Genomic DNA, 17,104 nt, shown 5'->3' on the forward strand with positions numbered 1-17,104 from the left:
CCTCACTGAAAGACAGCATGCCACTTACATTGCTCCAGGGAAGAAGGCTTGGACTGATTTTGTCTCTAACCTGTAGTTCCTTCCTGTTCTGTGTGAAAGGTAAGCCTTTCTAAGTCTTTAGCTATAGCTATTGCTACAGCTAAAGAAATTGACTCTGTCTTTTGCATTGAGCTGAAAGAGTCAGCACGCTGTGGAAGGGATAGTGGGAATGATGGTTGTGTCTGAAGGGAGACACATGCAGATTTGCAGATTTCTTAGTCTCATCCTTACTATATTGCATGGGCACAAAGAAGGTCAGTCATATTTCGATTTTCTTGCATGACAGAAGGTACGATCCTATAGCAATAGCTGAACTTTTAGGTTAAAATGTACCCACTCTACAGAACTGAGAAAAACCCATTGTAGTTCAGGCAGTCAATATCTTAGAATGCAAAATCATATCTTGTTGAAAACTGAATGACCTTCTGCAGAAGCCTAGGAAGCTAACTGAAGGCATCCAATTTGGATCTTAAAGGTGACTCTTCCTCTATGTGCAAGGAAAATCAGTAAAGCCTTCCCAGAGTATCAGGGTCTTACATAGATGATTCTTAAAACATGGCAAAATCTAGGAGTTAAAAATTGAGTACAAAACAATATAAAGAATACCAACCACACGTCTTGGCTGAGTTGTGTCATCAAGGCCACAGAATGAATGCTAGTGAAAAAAACAAAAAAAGGAACAAAAACTATAAAATAAGATCAAAAGAAAATGAGGAAAAAAAGAAAAGAAAAAAGATGTAAGATATGTAATATGAAATCCGATGACATAATTTTACAGCAGTTAGTCTTACATCAATATTAATTGAGTTGATTTGAAAGAGAGACAGTATACCAATCTTACTCTGAAAAGAGGGTACAAAAAGAGGGTACAGGGTACAAAATTCAGTATTTGAGGGCAACATTTGTGGATTATGTAAACTTCAGAAACATCAGGCTTGGCTCTGTCACTTAGTCAAGCATGTACTTATAATTACATTTGTGAAAGCTTGCCTGAATCAAGACTTACCCAGCCGAGGGCACAAACTACATGTAACTAAAAGGGCAGAGAATCAGTTATGAGAAAATCATGAAGTGTTTAAGTGGCACTTTTTCCTCATATATTGGCCGGAAGAACAAAACTGAGATTTTACATTATTGTTATGTATAGCATTCGGAAGCAGGACAGTTTGTTGAAGAATACATAGGGCAAAAATACTACCACCCTTATTTTCTGATTTGACAGAATTTTACATAAAACTTAAAAATTGAATACATTCCTAGGGGCGAATACAAAGCCATACTCATGACAAAGTAAGTATAAGTGACCCGCTGCCCGTAGCTACAACCAGCAACAGGCATCAGATATACAAACTGCTGCTCCTTCAAAAGAAAGGATTTCCCTCCACAAGCAATCATTGTGCTCAGTGTCAGCAGCAAGTAGATGCCAGTCTCTATCCACTGACATATTAAACCTTCAAAAGACCAATGAAGTAGAAGTGTATCACTCATTGATTCTCTGACAACAAAAATTTCCTTCAGGCAGTCAAATTCAGAAAGAGATTTAATCTCAAGGAAAAACGTTAAATATGATACAGATAGAAGGAAGTCCTCCACCCACCCAGGAGCAGAAGGATATCAGAAAATGGTGAAGCCTTGAGAGGTCTCCTGCTAATGCAACATTAAGGTAAAGAAAACATTATTCATTTTAACTGATTACCAGTTTTCAGTTCAGTTTGTGGTTACCTCATTTAATACAGCGCTGAACTTCAGATTTGATGTTTCTTGTATTAAAATAGATCTCTTGATATTAGGTTAAATACTACTAACATCAGCATAACTGGGAAAAATAAATTACTGAGGGGAAGGAGGAGGGAACATTGGCATTGCCCAGGCATTTATTTACCTTTTCCTCAATTTCTTTGAGTTGCCTCTTTTGAAGTTCTATTTTATCTTCTAGTTCTCGAATCCGCTGAAACAAAAAAGTGAAATAGAACTTATAATATCTACTTTAAAAAAACATATGAACCAAAAATATATGAAATAAATTAAAAATGAAGAAAACAAATGTCCATTATTAATGTAACACTTCCTGTTCAGTCATATTGGACATGCTGATGGCAGGATTGCTCCATGTTTCAACAAAACCATAGCATTTTAAACAAGATGCACCTTCAGGCCATCATGTTTGCTATCAGGAATTCTAATCTCACCATTCATAAATTGTAAATTTAACATATATAAACAGATAGCACCACAGTTCCAAGTACAACACAACTACATGCTCTGCAACTCCCAGGTTTTCTACTACCTATACAGTCAGCAGATGATACTATTACATTTCATTGTAACTCTCTCTTTTCCTATAAAACATAATTATGCTTCTGGCACGCTTATGCTATGCCAGAAAAATAGATATACCAGCACACTTAGATATTCAGGTCACCACCAAGATGCCACTCAGACGTTCAAACCCATTCCATTACCAGGACCATCTCCCACCACAGTTAAAGGGAACGTCTCCAATGTATCTTTCCCTATTTGTAACATTTTTTTTTGTTCAGTTCTACAAAGCGTCTCCAAAAATATGACTGTGGTTGAGTCTGAACATCCTACTTATTTCTACCCCCTTCTTTCCTTTTTATAAATTCCTTTAAAACATATATATATTCTTATTATTATTATGTTTTGGGCTTCTAGACTAAGAGGATGCATTTTATTACACTATTAGCATATTGAACTTCTTACAGATTTTATGAACTAACTTCATAATTTTTTTTTTATAGGCAGAAACCTGGGTTCTCCCCTGGGAATCAAGGAGAGACTTTATAATCTATCAGTTTTTTTTCAGGATTAACTACCTGACATTTGCCTGGCCTACAAAAATTAAGGTTATTAGCAGTTCATGAACTTTGAAAGGGAAATTATCATCTAGTCTAACTTCTATGCACAGGCCAACAAGTTTAATGTAGGAACTGTGCACCACTCCCAAATTATTGTATTACTCCCAAATTCTTTTGAACAACATCTCTTTCAGAAGAGCACCCAGGCATTACTTATAAATTGGTGTGATTAACTGACAACTTAATAGTCAATCATCTGCATTCAAGTCAAAAACCTCTGATGGTGGGAAATGCCCCACACCCATGGCAACCCACAACAGTCCCAACAGCAGCAGTGGATCCACTGATGGCTCAGTATTGCATTGGGAACCACAGCGCTTGGTTTCAGCATTGGGAATCTAATCTGGAATTACCCCAAAGACGAGGTACATCCGCCCCACAAGATCACCTTGCCGAGGGCATGCTACTCTCCACCCAAATATTGCAGGCAGGTCACAAGCAACAGCTTTGATATTGTCGCTGCCGTTTTTTGAAGAAAAGACTTTGCTTCAAGGATTGTTTTGCACATTGTGCAGTTGGAAGAAGCTAATCAGCCCCTCCCCTGTATCATGCTGCATTGCTCAGAGATTTCCCCAGATAATACAAATGCACAAAGCAGATTACCCTCATGTGACACAAGCGCATGCAGCCTTGCTGACAAATGCCTGGAGCACAGCTGTATTAATTTCACTTTCCCTCTATTACATCTGAACTGATTTATACTTCTTTTACTCCCTGCTTGAGGTATATCTATCTCTCAAGCACTTATTTTCATATACTGTATGTACCAGAAATATTACAAGAACTGTAAGAAGCCACGGGATGAGAAATAGGCAGGTGTCTCTGAGAAGTCCGGTCCATCAGGTTACACTCCTATTTCCCTCCCACTAATTTACGTTCTGCTGATTCCTGCTTACAACCACATCCCACATGCAGGTGACAGACTTCTACATTCTGGGGGTCCCGCCATGCTCTGTGACAAAATCTGACCATGGTGAAGTAAGTGGAGAGAAGTAATAATTTTAAACACCATTTTTCACCTTCAAGATTTATTGTGTGAGCTATTGTTTCAATATGTGCTGAGAAAATGCCTCCGAAAAAAAAAAAAAAAAAGTCCCCAAATATCTGGTGGCTTCCTCACCTCAGGGTTTTGAGTAAGTGTTCTTTTATAAAAGAATATTTTAATTAGGATTAGATAGCATTTTTCAGATTAGGGAATTCTGTTAATTAAGTAAAAATTGAGATGTTATTACTCCCTTATGAATTTTTAATCCTTTCAAAAGATTCCAGCTACTCAGTTATTCTCTTCAGCTATTAAGAAAAGTTCTAAAAATAAGGGCTGAGATTTCTGTTTTGCAGTTCTCACCTATAACCTGTCATAACTGTTAAACTTGGTGAGACTAAAGCAGAGAACAGTTTTATGGTGAAAAAAATTTACACGTTGCTAAGAATCAGTTTAAATACAGAGATAACCTAGGAATCTAAAGGGAATACACATAGGGTTGCATTTCTTTGCAGTGAAAATCCATCTACATAAAATCCTCAAAATGACTAGGTCTATGTCGGTAGGGCAAACATACACAGGGTGGATATATCCCATGGTGCAGAATTTGTTCTAAAATTTAACAGCTGGAATTATTAATAATTAGCTGGAATTTTCCACCAGGTATAAGAGCTTGGGGTTGTTTACTTGCACTTGCTTACTTGTGTTCCCCTGGAGTGTGGTAGGACGATTATCCAGGGGGATGAAGTAGGCGTAACTATTTCAGTCAATACCCTGTCAGCACTGCCAGATAACCAGCCTAGTTCAGCTATTTATATATCCTGAAAAATCTGACTGTTATCTATTTCCATTTAACTGCAGACATGACTTTAAAAATATAGATATATCTTTGCAATGTATTAACAGGAAAAACAAAACAGATTTACAGATGTACAGTAGGTAACATAAAAATCATTATTTTTCCCCTTTGTGCCTCTCTGTACTTATAGCATTATCTTGATCACATAAAGATAATAATTTGCAGAATATGACTTAAAAATATACATAAGCTACATAAAATAAATATAGCTTTAACAAAGAGTATCTTCTAGAAGCAGCAACAGATGTTCCTTAGTCAAGAGTTATATTAAACCACTGAGAAGGAAATTATACAAAAATTTCACATCCTAATTAAGACTAAAGGCAGGACTGCTTGAGTTTCAATATAAGCACTTACATCTTTATCTTCTCTTCCTTTTATTTGCAAGTACTATTAGCAATCAAGAAGCTGTGGACTCACTCTTAGGTCTTCAGCACCTGATGAGTTGTTTTCAATGAACTCTGATTTGTTTGTGTTTGCAAAAGCACAACTGTGACAACAAATCATGCAGAGATATTTTATTGTCATCAAGAAATTCTACCTACTGTCATGCTTCAGGGCACAAATCGACGATCAGTAAGTCAAGCTTTTCCTACTGTGTCATATAGAGGTATAACTATTGCACTCTAAAAGATCCATTCAGCTCTAGCCTTGAAAAAGTTTTTCAGGAACCTCGCAGAGTAAATCCAGTGCATTTTCAATAGAACAGACTGCGTGAGGAAGCCACAAAACCTATGGTACCCTCCTGTCAAAACACTGAGAAGTCTTTGTTCAGAATAGACCCAAAGGCCATTGTTTTACTTTATTATTATTATTATTATTATCAGAAAGGGACAGAAGACATGGGTAGACAGTCCAAAGGCATGACAGTGTTTACGTTTCCAGTAACCCCCCCAGTATTTGGCCACGATCAGAGCAAGGATCAGGGACAAAGTGCAGCAGTGTTCTGCTGGGTTCCTGCGGTTAATAGCTGCCCATTAGTCGCATGAGTGCACCTTTTGGGGACTGGCAGGGTTGAAGAGAGTAACACTGACTGTGCTGTCAAGTCACGAAGCCATACAAAGGAATGACTGTAGGCAAACAAAGAGCCACAGTCAGAAACAGTGTAACGGGAACGTAACCCTGAAAGAGATGCTTGGATTCTTAATGCTGCCCACCTGGCCTGCATTCACATCCAACCTGCCAAAATAATGAATACAAATCTGCCATTCATTATATTGCAATAGCAAATAAAAGCTCACAAAACTTCAGGATGATGGATGGGCAGATCTATGAATACTCCCTGTCACTACTTCCCCCACATAGAGGTCTCCTGAGGTTTGGAAAGAAGGCTGGCCGAGCATCCATTTTAGTAAGGAAAGCACCTACTTGACAAATCATACGTCCATGAGCAATGAAGTTTGTTGCCGCTTCTGGGTAGGTGCTTGCAAGCAGCCAGAAAGCAGTAGGGCCTGCTGCAATGCCGAGCTAACAGCAGATGGCTCTGCCAGCCAGGCTATGCTAGAACAGCAAACGAAGCTCGTTTAGCAATGAGGCTCATCTTTAAAACTATTTGCATTTCCAGACAGCCATAGAAAAAGCAAACTGAAGACGGACAATATATATGCCTTACTTATTACTTAAGTGCAATTTGAACAGACTTCTAAGATCCATTATAAATTATTTTTAGGAGTAATTATATATGCTTTAGCAAAAGCAGATGGCACTCAGCCTCATGGCACTCACCCTAAAGGACAAAAAGCTAACAGTTTGGTAAGGGAGAGAGCATCCAGAAAGCTAAGGCAGTGAAAGCATACATTTTCTTTGGAAACCTGTGGTTTAGTGATAGGCGTATGACTGAAAGGTTGCTAAAGCACCCCTAACAAGGCACTATTTATGATATCAATTAACTGAACAGAGCCGTAAAAGGGAAATTTAACATCAGTCAATTCCAAGTATATGAAGAGAGTTCACTGACTGCCTTGGTCATATATTGCCCTTCCTCTCCAGTTCCATGCTTGGAGAGCTTCCAAACACAAAGGGCTGTCAAATTGCCCCAAAACAAGAAATCAAAAATTTTCTCAGCACAAGCTTCCAAATGCACAGAAGATTCCTCCCAAATCTCATAACTGTCGTTTCCTTTCACCTCATGATGGGAAGTTCATCTTTCTGGGAAACAGGATGTATGTCTTGAAGTGCAATCATTCACTTAGGCAATTATTCCATTTTTGTAAGTTTGGATGGCAAGTGTCCTTGCTGTGCAGCTTCCAGTACTGGTAGGGAATTTTTGACAGTCAATTCATACGTTCTGAGGTAACAGAGAGATGAGATACCAAGATGGGAGTACATAACATTACCGTACCTAGCTGGCTGCTGCAAAGCATAGACAGTTCCATGATGCCTTATTACTTTGGTGACAACACTTCATGAAAATAAGTAGCCAGCACAGATCTGAAAAGAGTATACAAGTGGGTTTATGCAGTGTTATGTCAGGGCTAACATGAGGTTCCAGAAGCAGGGTGGCTGGATAGCAACTTCAGAATGCACCAAAGGACGTCCCTGCATTTCCGACCAATTCAGAGGTCTCTGCACCCACATCTCAGTTTTCCTAACAGTTGGATATTTTTGCTAGAGATAATGGTTGTTTTCCAAATACACCCAAACTCAGCAAAAGGCTAGATAACACCAGATGCAAGTTCATTATTGTCAGGAATCCCATAGGTACAAAAATAATAGTTTTAAAAACTTAAAAAAAAAAAAAAAAAGTCATTGGGTTCCTTGCAGACCGTTCAAATCAGAGATGAGGTCTAACAGAATGATGTTAATGCATTGTTCATGGAGAACCAGCTAGATATACTATGTACTGACTTCAAAAGGGAATTTACATACTAATTTCAAAAGGGAATTTTCTTCAGTTTTTAGTATAGTCTAACTCCCATGCCTATACTGCAGCTTCAAGGACATAAACATCTCTGGACCATCTGAGGAATTAAGGTTTATGTGAAATGCAGCAGCAAGATGATGGATATGTGCCTCAGAATATTCCTCTGCTTTCAGTAATAGATAAATTCCAATAGCACTGGCTTCAAAAACTCAGCTTGCATTAAGGATCAAAGAAGTACAAATAATGAAGCTAGTAGTGAAAAAGATAACATTGCACTTTGGTTACTTCTTATCATTGAACGCTTTAACAAAAATGAAAAAAAAATGCTCAATTAAAAAAAGCTGATTACATTCCCACACTGTACACATGAAGTATGTATGTGCAATTGGTGTTGCAATAGCAATCCATCTACATTAAGTACCATTTCCATGAATATAGTGCCCATTCGAAAGGAGCACTTAATAAATGCAAATCCTTCGGCTGAGCTCAGTGAGCCCTGGACTGCAGTCACTGAGCCATCATCTTTTTCTTCTGGAGGTAATAAATCAGCCCAGTAATGATTTGTCACCATTTTGAGAGTTTGGCATCACAGGAACTTCAGCTTTACAAAGAAAGATCTCAGATGTAAAGAATTGCTTCTAGGATCCTAGGTTCAAATTCTTCTTACCAACTAACCAGAATGTGGGGATTTTTCTTTTACAATACCTCCGATTCCTATGAGAAATGTACTATGCCTCTCTACAATTACGCAGTCCATTCCTTGCATTTGGGTATTTTGCCCGATCTCCCAGTTATCTTCCTGGTAGCAAACAGATTCTGAGAATTCTGGTGTTTTCTGCTTCTGGACAGTGATGCACACTGCCTAGTATGCACTGAATGCTCACTAGATGAAACGGGACTTCTTTATTTAAGCCCTTTGTCCTCTCCAATTCACTCACGGCATTAGCCAGCCATTCACAGTTCTGAAACAACATTTTGGATGGTTTCAAGTCCTCAAGGAGCTTTGCCAAATGAGGAAAATGCTACAGGAAAGGAACTTCTGTGGGAAATTTCAGCTGCTGAAACAATGACACTTCATCCTTCTTTTAGTATCCAGCTGCAGAACTTATGTTCTTGTTTTCTAGATAATTGTGTAAGTTAAGGGTCCATATGAACAAACACATTGTTTTACTGACAGTGACACCAAGAAAATGAATTTATTTGCCATGCTACTATAATTGTGAAAACACAAGAGCGCATTAAACAGGGGGCATAGAAATCACCTTAATAGTTCCTGTGACTCATTCTTATTGGATTTACACTCATCAGCAAATCCAAGAAAACAATTTGATAATTTTAGCACAAGGCAGACAAAGAAGGATTTGCTAAGCTGCTTACAGCCTCGGCTCTGAAATGTCTGAAAGGTTCAGGTTGATATACATTTACAGAATATGCACCATGAATGGACTATATCAGACATGAAAGATGTTTCAAAACATCTTTCAAAACAAGATGTTTCTTTGAATCCAGCATGTGATCAAGAATGTATCTAATTCTGCAGCAAAAGTTAGCAAGTGAAATATTTTATCAATCCAACATAGGGAAGAATCAATATTGCTTCATTATATCACTCTTTTAACCAGCATCTCAACGATATTAGGACACAGGTATGTAAGATATTTAATAATGTGAACAGCATAACTATGTTATATGTATAAATTTAAACAAAGATGAATATAAACTGCTATGCCTTTAGCTATTATTTGAATCACTTAGCTGATGGATAAAATTCCTTAATGAAATACAAATATATGTATTTAGATCTAATGCATTTTAACAGCTGTTTAAAAGACCCTACTGTGCTTACAATACAATTTACATGGGTAATTGCTAGATGAATTTACTCAAGCTGTTGTATCTGCTACTGTAACAGGCCTGGACTCAGGAATCCAAATGCTCCCTTTAGTCCCATATTCCTAGAATGTGATTTTGCATAATGAACATAAGGAAATGAGCAAACACATTGTAACATCAATAGCTTAAGCTATTTCTGTTGCCATCTTGTTTTACTTTATGATCAAAAACTTAATATAAATTTCAGACGTTTGAATATAATAATAATACTTCATTTTTGGATACACTATACCTCTCTGAATCTCATCAAGATATTTCTTTAGAAAGCAGGCAAAAACTTCATTCTTTTCCATGTTCTGTAATCTCAACTATGATAATCCAATTAACTGTTACTGAAGTAGGAGAGTTGTTCTTGTTAATCTTTATTATGCATTTGTAATTTCTTTATTTGCCTTCCTGAGGAGAATGAATCTTTTAGCAGCTCCACTGATGCATCTCAGCATGAACATTAATATGTATTCAATTACATTGGTCCTAGCAGTAAATCAGTGAATTTTATAAATGCATTTCAATTAAAATAAACATTTATTATTAGCTGATACTGAATGATTATTTGCATGTGAAGATATGGCTTAATATTTATAAGTAAGCTTGATCTTTATTTTTTATTTTTTTTAGCACTGAGAGTCTTCGAATTTATGCTATGATAAAACTACATCCTACATTGATAGCTAGCAGCAGAAAGAACTGCTCATTTCATTAGGGAAAAACAATAATTAAAGCCATATGAGCGTTATATCTATACAGAAAGGCTATTCTAAGTCTATGGGAGCTCAGAGGACAAAACATGTTCAGTATATGAAAATTGACTGCTTGTCAGTCCAGACTCATTATCTAGTAAATAATAATAAAATTAATATTAAAATCTACAATATTTATTTAGCATTACATTTAGATTATTTTATATTCTTGTGTTTTTGAATAGCAAATTTCCATTTAAATAATTATATGTATGAACTGTGCATATGAAAATACATTTAGTCTCCACTTCTGTAACAGACTTCAGTATACTTTTTTTTTTTTTTAATTACCTTTCCTCAACTCCCACTAAGAAACACAGGGCATTCAGGATTTCAGATGAAAGGATTGCAGCATTCAAACTTCAGATGAGAGTCTGAATCACACCTCTTTGAGGACAAAAGGAGAAGACTTTTCAGATATACTTGGTATATCTGGTATTCAGATATATTCAGGTATTGGACCAGCCCTGCTATCATCCCTTATGCAGACAAGTAGCACTGCTAAGGCAGTTAGCAAAGCAGACATGATTTGATCCGAACCCTAAATATACAGAAAACATATAAGAAAACATGGTAGGATAGATATATAAAATTACTAAAATTAACTCTCATTTATCATGTCATCTGGGAAATCACCAAAGTTTATTGTACTCCTGTTGTTATAGCAGCAACGATGGCTTGAAAGACTCAACATTCACTCCTGCACTATAAATCAATACCACAGGTCAACTATGATTAACCTAGTCATGATATACTTGATGACTGTAGATTACAGTTAGATACCTATGGTATCTGATGCCCTCAAGAGCATTCATGAATATCAGAAATGCACCATTACCAGTACTCTATCATATACTGAACAGTCAATATTTTGCAACTGCAAGCATTAGAAAATGCAATAAAAGATCCCTGGTTGCCCTATGGATTCTTCTTTGCGTACAGCTGCATGCAAATAGCTGGGGATGAACTTTGCTAGCACCATAACACTTTAGATTTAAAATTAAAGCATCAAAACAGACATTATCTATAAAGGGTTAGAAGTAAATTGTCTGAGATTTTCCCCAACTACTGTTGTGTAAGTATCCTCAGTAAAACTTACACCTACTTCCTGAATTCTCTGAAAAATCTGTGGGCGTTTGGCCAAGCCAAGCTCTCTTTAGCACAAAGCAATGTGCCAAAGAGGACAAATGGAAGACAACACCTCCTCACGCCTATCAGCACGGTATGCTGAGCTTAGCATCCTCTTCTAATTCAATAAAGTAAGCTTTCATCTCTTTGTCTCTCTCCAGAGCATCCAGAGTCTAACATTAAGCCTTAATAATTCTCCCTGGGTGACAAAAAGATGGTCTATCAACCATAACAGATTACACAGCAAAGAGAAACAGAGCTACTGCATTTATCCAAGCTTTACCTGAAATCAGTAACATATCAAGTAACAAATTTCAGGTTCCTACTTCACATGGGCAATTAATATTTTAACAAATTAATGTTTTAAAATGAAGGTTTTCAGCAAAAACCCTATAAAACAACAAAAGCATGTTTTCTGAATGGCTCAGAATCTGATAGAAACAGTGACATCCAACCCTATGGGACTGTGAGCAAACTGGTCCCCCAGACACACCAAATGATAGCAATGTGAAAAAGTCATCCTGCCTACAAGAGAGTGGGGAGAACTCAGGGAGGAATTGCATCCACCGTAACTTTGCTTGATCTATTAGCAGTAAGAACGTAGCTCCTTAGGACAGAAAAAAAAAAAAAAAAAAGGAAAAACAGAGAGAGAGAGAAAAAAGAAACAGAGTTCGGAGTTTCCTGATTTCAAGCTACATTTTGATATTTCAAGATGAAATAAGACCTAACTTCTGCTTCTGACTTTTCCTCAGTGCCCATGAAAACAATTGCCTGAGGCACCACATTTGCAGTGAACCCATCCCATGACAGTGACATGCAGAGGGCAGTTTGAGTTACACCTTTTTGGCATAAAGGATTGTCCTATACCTTCTTCTAGTAAAACATGCAAAGTGGTAGTTTCTGCTTTTATTACCAATGAATAATCCAAACTAGTCATTTGAGTAAAGGCTACAGTTTAAACAAAATATAGTTAACATAATTACATCTGTATTCCGACTGTATAAAGCTGGAATTTGGATGCTTTCAGCATTCCACAGATGCATTATTTTCAGGTTTAGAAATGAAGTGATGGTTTGCTTTACTCTGTAAAATTGAGCTCCACCCAACGATATTCTAAACCAAATTAGATTAACTCCCCCCCACTCCGGTTTAGCACAGTGACTACAAAGCAACTCAGAGAACAGTTTTACACCTTCTGATGACACGGTGAACACACACACCTTTTCTATTTCTTTTTCTTGTAATTTTAAACAAAGACAAGACTGCTCTGGGAAATTAGTGGATTACATTAATAAAATCTGTCTCTCACATCCTTCCTGATTGGCAGCAACCATTTTTGGAACTGAAAGTGTATCAGTCTGCCGTCCTTCAAGGATTTTCTCGTTTCTCTTTGTACTTAATATAGAATGAAATCAGAATAAATTCTATTATACATTTTCCTCATGTTTGAAGACTGCCAACAGTGCAATGTGAGTTAATCTATCCTAATTTAGAGCCTCGTTCTGGTTACTTTCCACGGTGTCTTACTCCAGAAACAGCTACACCCAAACCAACAGGAATATATTTCAAGTTAGGTCCTATATGATAGACATAAAGCAGAAACTGACCTTTAAAATTTATTAATTTCAACAGAGAACAAAATCACAACCTTCTTTTCAGGAGATCTGGACATGTGACTCTCTCTCTCTCTCTCCCTCTTTTTTTTAAACTGTAAATAGAGCTTGCTTAATTAAGAAGTTGATATCACTACTTCAGAAACATATGGTATTGCTCTGTTTGAAATATTCTTTTCTAAGAGATTATTTTTATAGCTACGCCACCACATGTTTTCTTTCTCTCTAGATATTGCTTACCATGAAGCATGTTATTTATATAATATATCCTGCTTCACAGAACCTGCTAGTGATGATCCCCATAATTGCCAAAATGCACAAAAGTCATGCCACTGCATGGGCTAGAGCACAAATGTTACGTTAAATGAAGTCTTGCTAGAAATAAACCAGACACTAGCTTATAAAAGCTTATAAAGATACTGCAGCACGAGATACTTTTTTGATGGCAATATACACAGGAACAGCAGTTGAACTGCATATACCCTATGGCTAGGAGCAAATAGCACAAGCTGCTCATGACAGATTTTTAATTAACATATCTTGCCTCCCACAAATAGAGAGGATGGTGGCACCTTCCCTGACTTAAAGGGAATACTGTCAATGTGCTTCAGCCAAGGATCTGTCCCCCACATTTGTATGTTGCAATCAGAGTTTAATAAAAGCTTTGTATGTCTTAGCAAGAAGATCTAATCACACAGTCTATTTAATTTGGTTCCACGGAAGCCTGGTTTCCTTAATACTCAGGGGGTATACACAAGTAATTCTACCTATTTTAATGAACAGTAATAATGTGGGGTTATACATGCTAAAGATGAACAGAGCTACCAAATTAAAACAGGGCCTAACATCTTAAAATACGTTTATTTCACTAGAACAACACCAATACCTAGTGACTAAGAACTATGGCTTTACACCTAGAAAAAGAAGCACACACAGAGCAGCATAGGCTCACATGTGGACAGCTTTCACCCATACGCATCCCTGTCCTTTTCAGACAGTCCTTTTCAGCCTGAAAAAGAACATTTACAAAACTAAACTTCTCCATCACTAGTTGGAGAAACATAGTTTCTGCTTCAGAGAAGCAGAAATTTAAAAGTGTTTGTAACACAGACTTTTCATATCCAGTCTTGAAGGTCCACCATGCTGCCATGTCATTCTCCTTAACCTCCACTTCAGGAGATTAAGAACAGTACATACTGCAAAGGCACTGCACAGTGCACAAATACGAACAGGTCTAGACTACAGTTTTGCCGGAATAAATGTAGTGGGTGCTTACTAATGATATTGTGTCAGCGAAACCTCTTATGGCCATAAATATATCAAGGAAAGAGGAAGGTTCATTTAACTTAGCATCTAAGGACGTAGGACATTTAGAACATTAGGACTCTGCTAACACACGTATTCTCTCATTTTTGTAGCATTTCGGCTTCTGTCATCTGCTAGCGCAGACGAATGCAATCCTATGAGGATTAGCCCTGTGACACTATTGGTCCATGCTACGGCATTTTGTTTGGTTGTTTTGTTGTTGTTTTTTAAGCTGTGCACATTGCACACAACCACTGGTTATCAGGGTTGACCACTATTCCCAGAAGAACCCACAAATACAACCTTCAGAAAGGAAACAACCAAGAAGAATCTGAGTGACGGATTTGAAATGCAATATGCTCATTTCCCTTACACTGGGCAAATTAACTATCTTTGCCTTTGGTTTTCCTGTCTACTACAGGGGGTTAAAAATAGATGACAAAAATGATAAAAATGCATAGCTCCTTATTAGGCATGAGAATTAGTTTAACGTGTCCTCCAGGGTTGTAACATTAGCATGTCTAATGAGATGGGCACAACATGAAACTCTAATGACACACCGTAAAATGCATCTGGAGACAGGCACATAAATATCCATGGCTAATGAGGCTTTGCTTATGTTAATATTTTGTTTTAGAGCAGGAGCAAAGTTTTATTCCATACCCATCATATTTAACTTTATATTGTGGAATAATCTGTGAGTACATAAACCATACCCAAATGAGGATGTGCTCCAACTGGCAGTGAGCAGTCCCTGGGACCAAACACACACCTGAAATGCACATAGCATGCCTGTTGGGTTCTTGGGAATACTTTTTCACTCTACGAATCTATTCCTACCAGTACATCCTATTTGCCAATGTCATATAAACTTAAATCAGAAGCTCTGCCCAGGTGTCCACAGCAGGCCACAGAAAGGTCCTAGCCAATTGTGGTCCTTCAAAGAGCATCATACTACATGTCTAGTGGAAGTGAAGGACTAGGCTACATCTGGTCTGATGTAAAAACCTCAGACCGCATATTGCTTAGATGTAGAGGCTTTACCATCAAGTTTTCATGTGGTGTTATCTGCTCCTCTGAAACCCTTGAAAACCTCTTGAAAATGTAGACATAAAACTCTATCATCTACCAGATCCAGCAGAACTGAAACAGGCCAACTTGCAGGAAAATCTGAAAAGTTGTGAGCCTCTGTAGCACATGGTTGAATGGGTCTGTGTTCCTGATGAGAGACATTTATACAGCTAATAAAATAAAATTCTTATTCCACAGATATGTAAGCTATTGTTTCAGAGGTTTTGGGTAAAGACAGACTTGTGGTTGCTTGGAGCCCAAAGTGTTTTTTTTGATCTTTCAGAGCTGTAATAGGACCTAAAATGATTAATGCTGTATTCACTAGTCAATGAATAGAGTCAACAGAAAATACCATTCACACCCATTAAATGTCAGTGATAAATAATATTTACCTAACTGAAAAGCACTGCATTATCATTCTGAGGAAAAAAAAAAAAAAGTACAAAAACACCACAAGTGTGGTTAGATTAGACTAGCAAATAAAATCCAGAGCAACTGGAGGGCAGGCTCCAAGACCTAAGACATCTGGCTGCATCTTCCAGAGGTTACTATAATGAGGAACCATACAGGAAAAATTATTCCTGCTGGAATAATTAACACCCTGAGACATGCAGTTCTCTTCTTTCCCTGAATATTTGCGCAGAAAAAACAATAATCCTACCAAAGAATTCTCCAGTAATTAATTAGTGCGCTTCCAGAAGCTGGGAACTTGCCTGAATCTAAGTTGTCAATATTTGTCCCAAAGGAAGTTGTTTAGAGACAAGGCTATTCTAAACCAAATTAAAGGCATGAAGGCTTGTTAATAGCCCCATAAAAGATTTCCTGATTTCCTTTTCTCCTTATTCTTTTTTTTTTAAACAAACAAACAAAAGACTTTTCACAAATGGCTATAGGAAGAAAGAGGGGGAAAAGAAACAACAGCCAAAAATTGGATTCCTGTAACTACTGCTTTTGCCTTTCCTCTTTTCGTAGTGTTACAGTCTTACAACCATCCTTCCATTCAAGCTTCCCATAATTTAGGTCTTAAATGTGCAACAAGCCCTTTGTGGAGCCCCGTGGCTGTCTGTAGTTCCACACACAAGAAGCAGATTGTGCAACACGACTTATTAGCGAGACAGTGACCCATTTAGCGTGCATACCATGCCCAGGACAACAGGGTCCTCACATTGCTCATCTTCTTGACACGGGAGCAGTACAAAGCCTAGAGTAAGCATGACTCAGCAAGGTGAGGGTGAGGTGGTTCTGCTGTATGGGCAGTGGTGGCAACCACAGTGGTAACACCGACAGGAGGGAGGAGAGAGACCAGGGATTACCTGCTGTGCCTGCTGCAGCAGCTCCATTCGCTCGTGCAAGATCTGGCTGTCAAACTCGCGGCTCTGCCTCAGGATCTGCCGCCGCACCTTCTCCACTGCCGCCCGCAAATCCTCCCTCTGGGCCTCAGTCAGCGACTCGCTCGCCCGCCTTCCTGGATCCTGCTGCAGGGCATTATACAGCGTAGCTTCCAGCTCCTGGATTTTCTAAGGCAACCCAAATCACATACAGACAGGCTGCCGTTTGAATCCAGCAAGCAAACAACCTGCCCAGAGCTAGAGGAGAAGGCTAGCGAGCAAAGCGATAGGCAGGAGGGGAGGACGGACACAGACAGCTGGACAGAAAGCGGCAGCCGTGAGCAGTGAGCAGCATTGCATATGCAGTGCACAGAACCACCCGGCACCTATTTACACCTTGGCTA

At 38.1% G+C, this 17,104-nt stretch overlaps 1 protein-coding gene across 1 annotated transcript in view; it reads right to left on the bottom strand.

Moving 5' to 3' along the window:
- Positions 1-674: 674 nt before the first annotated feature.
- JAKMIP1 (janus kinase and microtubule interacting protein 1) overlaps positions 675-17,104 on the bottom strand; it is a 153,233-nt gene continuing 136,803 nt past the window's right edge. Inside the window, exons 20-22 of the mRNA XM_035547232.2 lie at positions 16,686-16,889; positions 1,922-1,987; positions 675-725 (exon numbers count right to left, since the gene is read on the bottom strand). Coding sequence (XP_035403125.1) covers positions 675-725; positions 1,922-1,987; positions 16,686-16,889 — 321 coding nt within the window. The remainder of the gene's footprint in view (positions 726-1,921; positions 1,988-16,685; positions 16,890-17,104) is intronic.

The sequence above is a fragment of the Cygnus atratus genome, chromosome 4 (genome assembly GCF_013377495.2).
Source record: "Cygnus atratus isolate AKBS03 ecotype Queensland, Australia chromosome 4, CAtr_DNAZoo_HiC_assembly, whole genome shotgun sequence".
Lineage (NCBI taxonomy): Eukaryota > Metazoa > Chordata > Aves > Anseriformes > Anatidae > Cygnus > Cygnus atratus.